Raw genomic sequence first — 1574 nt, 5'->3', positions numbered from 1 at the left:
GCCTCCATTACCATGGAAGAAGGTCACCTGCACGCACTGGAACTGGAAAGAGAGAATCAGAGCCACAGCAAGAAGGTACATAAAATTTCTGCATTTCCTTTAAATGTTAACTGAGAGCCAGAATAGTGAATGCTGATGAGATCTCTTCTGTGTTGTGTGTTTTAGTTGGAGCGTCTGCAGTCCCAGTTGGAACAGGAGAAACAGACAACTCAGGACATGGAGAACCTTGGAGAGGAGCTGCTAAAAGACAAACAAAGACTGGAAAAAACTCTAGAGACAATCCAGGCAGATAAAGACAGACAGGTGAACATTTAAAGAAAGAAAGCCCATGATGATCAGAACATTATATGAATTATTCATTCATAAATGTTGTTTATTTGTATGTGTGGCCTATTAGATCTCAGAGTTGGAGCAGGAGAAAGAGCACCTGACCCAGGCCATGAACTCCCTCAGGAAACGTGCTCAGGTGAACAGCGAGGCGCGTGTGAGGGAGGTGGAGACAGAAAACCGTGTTCTCCACCAGACCATCTCTGAAACTGGCAGTAAACTGGCTCGTCTGGAGGCTGAGAAACGACAGGCGACTAAAGAGCTTGACTCTCTCCGTGAGCGAGGAGAGCACTGTGAGGAGTTGGAAAGGGAGGTAACACGTCTGGAGCGAGTCCGAGAACAGCTACAGAGGCAAGCTGCCTCCTTAAAGATTGGCAGTGAACGCGCCGAGGCCCTGGAGCGTGAGAACGCTACTCTGGAACAAGACAATAGGCGGCTGAAGAAGCTGGCTGACGCGGCGCAGAACACCAGCCTTCGCTTGGCTGTTCTGGGGAAGGATCACCAGCAACTTGAGGAGGAGAACCTGGAGCAGCGACGTGCCTTGGAGACCCTGCGGCCGGCTGCCGCTCGCCTGGCTCAACTACAGCAGGAACATGCCGAACTAGAGCGGGAACACGAGGAGATGTGCCGCACGCTGGAGGAGCTCCGCTCCCAGGCCAAGAGAAGTGAAAGACTAGAGAAAAACTACAGCAGTCTGAGCCAGGAAAACCAACGGCTCCAGCAGACCCTGGACAACAGCGCCACCAAGATTCAGGGTCTAGAGGGCGAGCTGAAGCAGAATGAGGCAGAGATGAAAGATCTGCGGCGAGAGTTGGAGGGGTTGAGGCAGATGGTGTCATGGGCAGAAGCAGTGGAGAAAGAGAAGAGAGGAATGGAGCAGGAATTGGGCCAGGTGGAGAAGGAGAAGAAGCAGCTGGAGAAGGAGACACGTAGGTTGAGGCAGCAGTTGGAGGTGAAGGAGACAGCGCTGGAAGAGAACTGCCTCAGGCTGGCTAGCATGGAGAAAGAAAGCACGGCTCTCAATAAAGAGTTGGGCCGCCTTAAAGAGGCTGCAGGGAGATATAAAGAGCTGGAGAGAGAGAACAAAGACCTGCAAAAACAGGCCACCATTGATAAGAAGACTCTGGCCACACTAAGAGAGGTATGACACATTTAGAATGAGTCAATCACATATAAGATAGCCCATAAGGAAAAAAGGAATCTTGGTCACATTTTATTTTAAGGTCCAATTCTCGCTATTAACAAAC

The 1574-nt window shown here is 50.4% G+C and overlaps 1 protein-coding gene across 1 annotated transcript; it reads left to right on the top strand.

Moving 5' to 3' along the window:
- Positions 1-6: 6 nt before the first annotated feature.
- Positions 7-1468, top strand: LOC107577020 (girdin-like; the record flags this gene model as incomplete). Its single annotated transcript, XM_016263138.1, has 3 exons — positions 7-75; positions 166-303; positions 398-1468. Coding segments are annotated over exons 1-3 (1272 nt in total), but the record flags the coding sequence as incomplete, so codon positions are not given.
- Positions 1469-1574: the final 106 nt, after the last annotated feature.

The sequence above is a fragment of the Sinocyclocheilus grahami genome, unplaced genomic scaffold (genome assembly GCF_001515645.1).
Source record: "Sinocyclocheilus grahami isolate Dianchi unplaced genomic scaffold, SAMN03320097.WGS_v1.1 scaffold4898.1, whole genome shotgun sequence".
Lineage (NCBI taxonomy): Eukaryota > Metazoa > Chordata > Actinopteri > Cypriniformes > Cyprinidae > Sinocyclocheilus > Sinocyclocheilus grahami.
The sequence above is the reverse complement of the archived record's forward strand: the minus strand, read 5'-3'. Positions and strand labels throughout refer to the sequence as shown.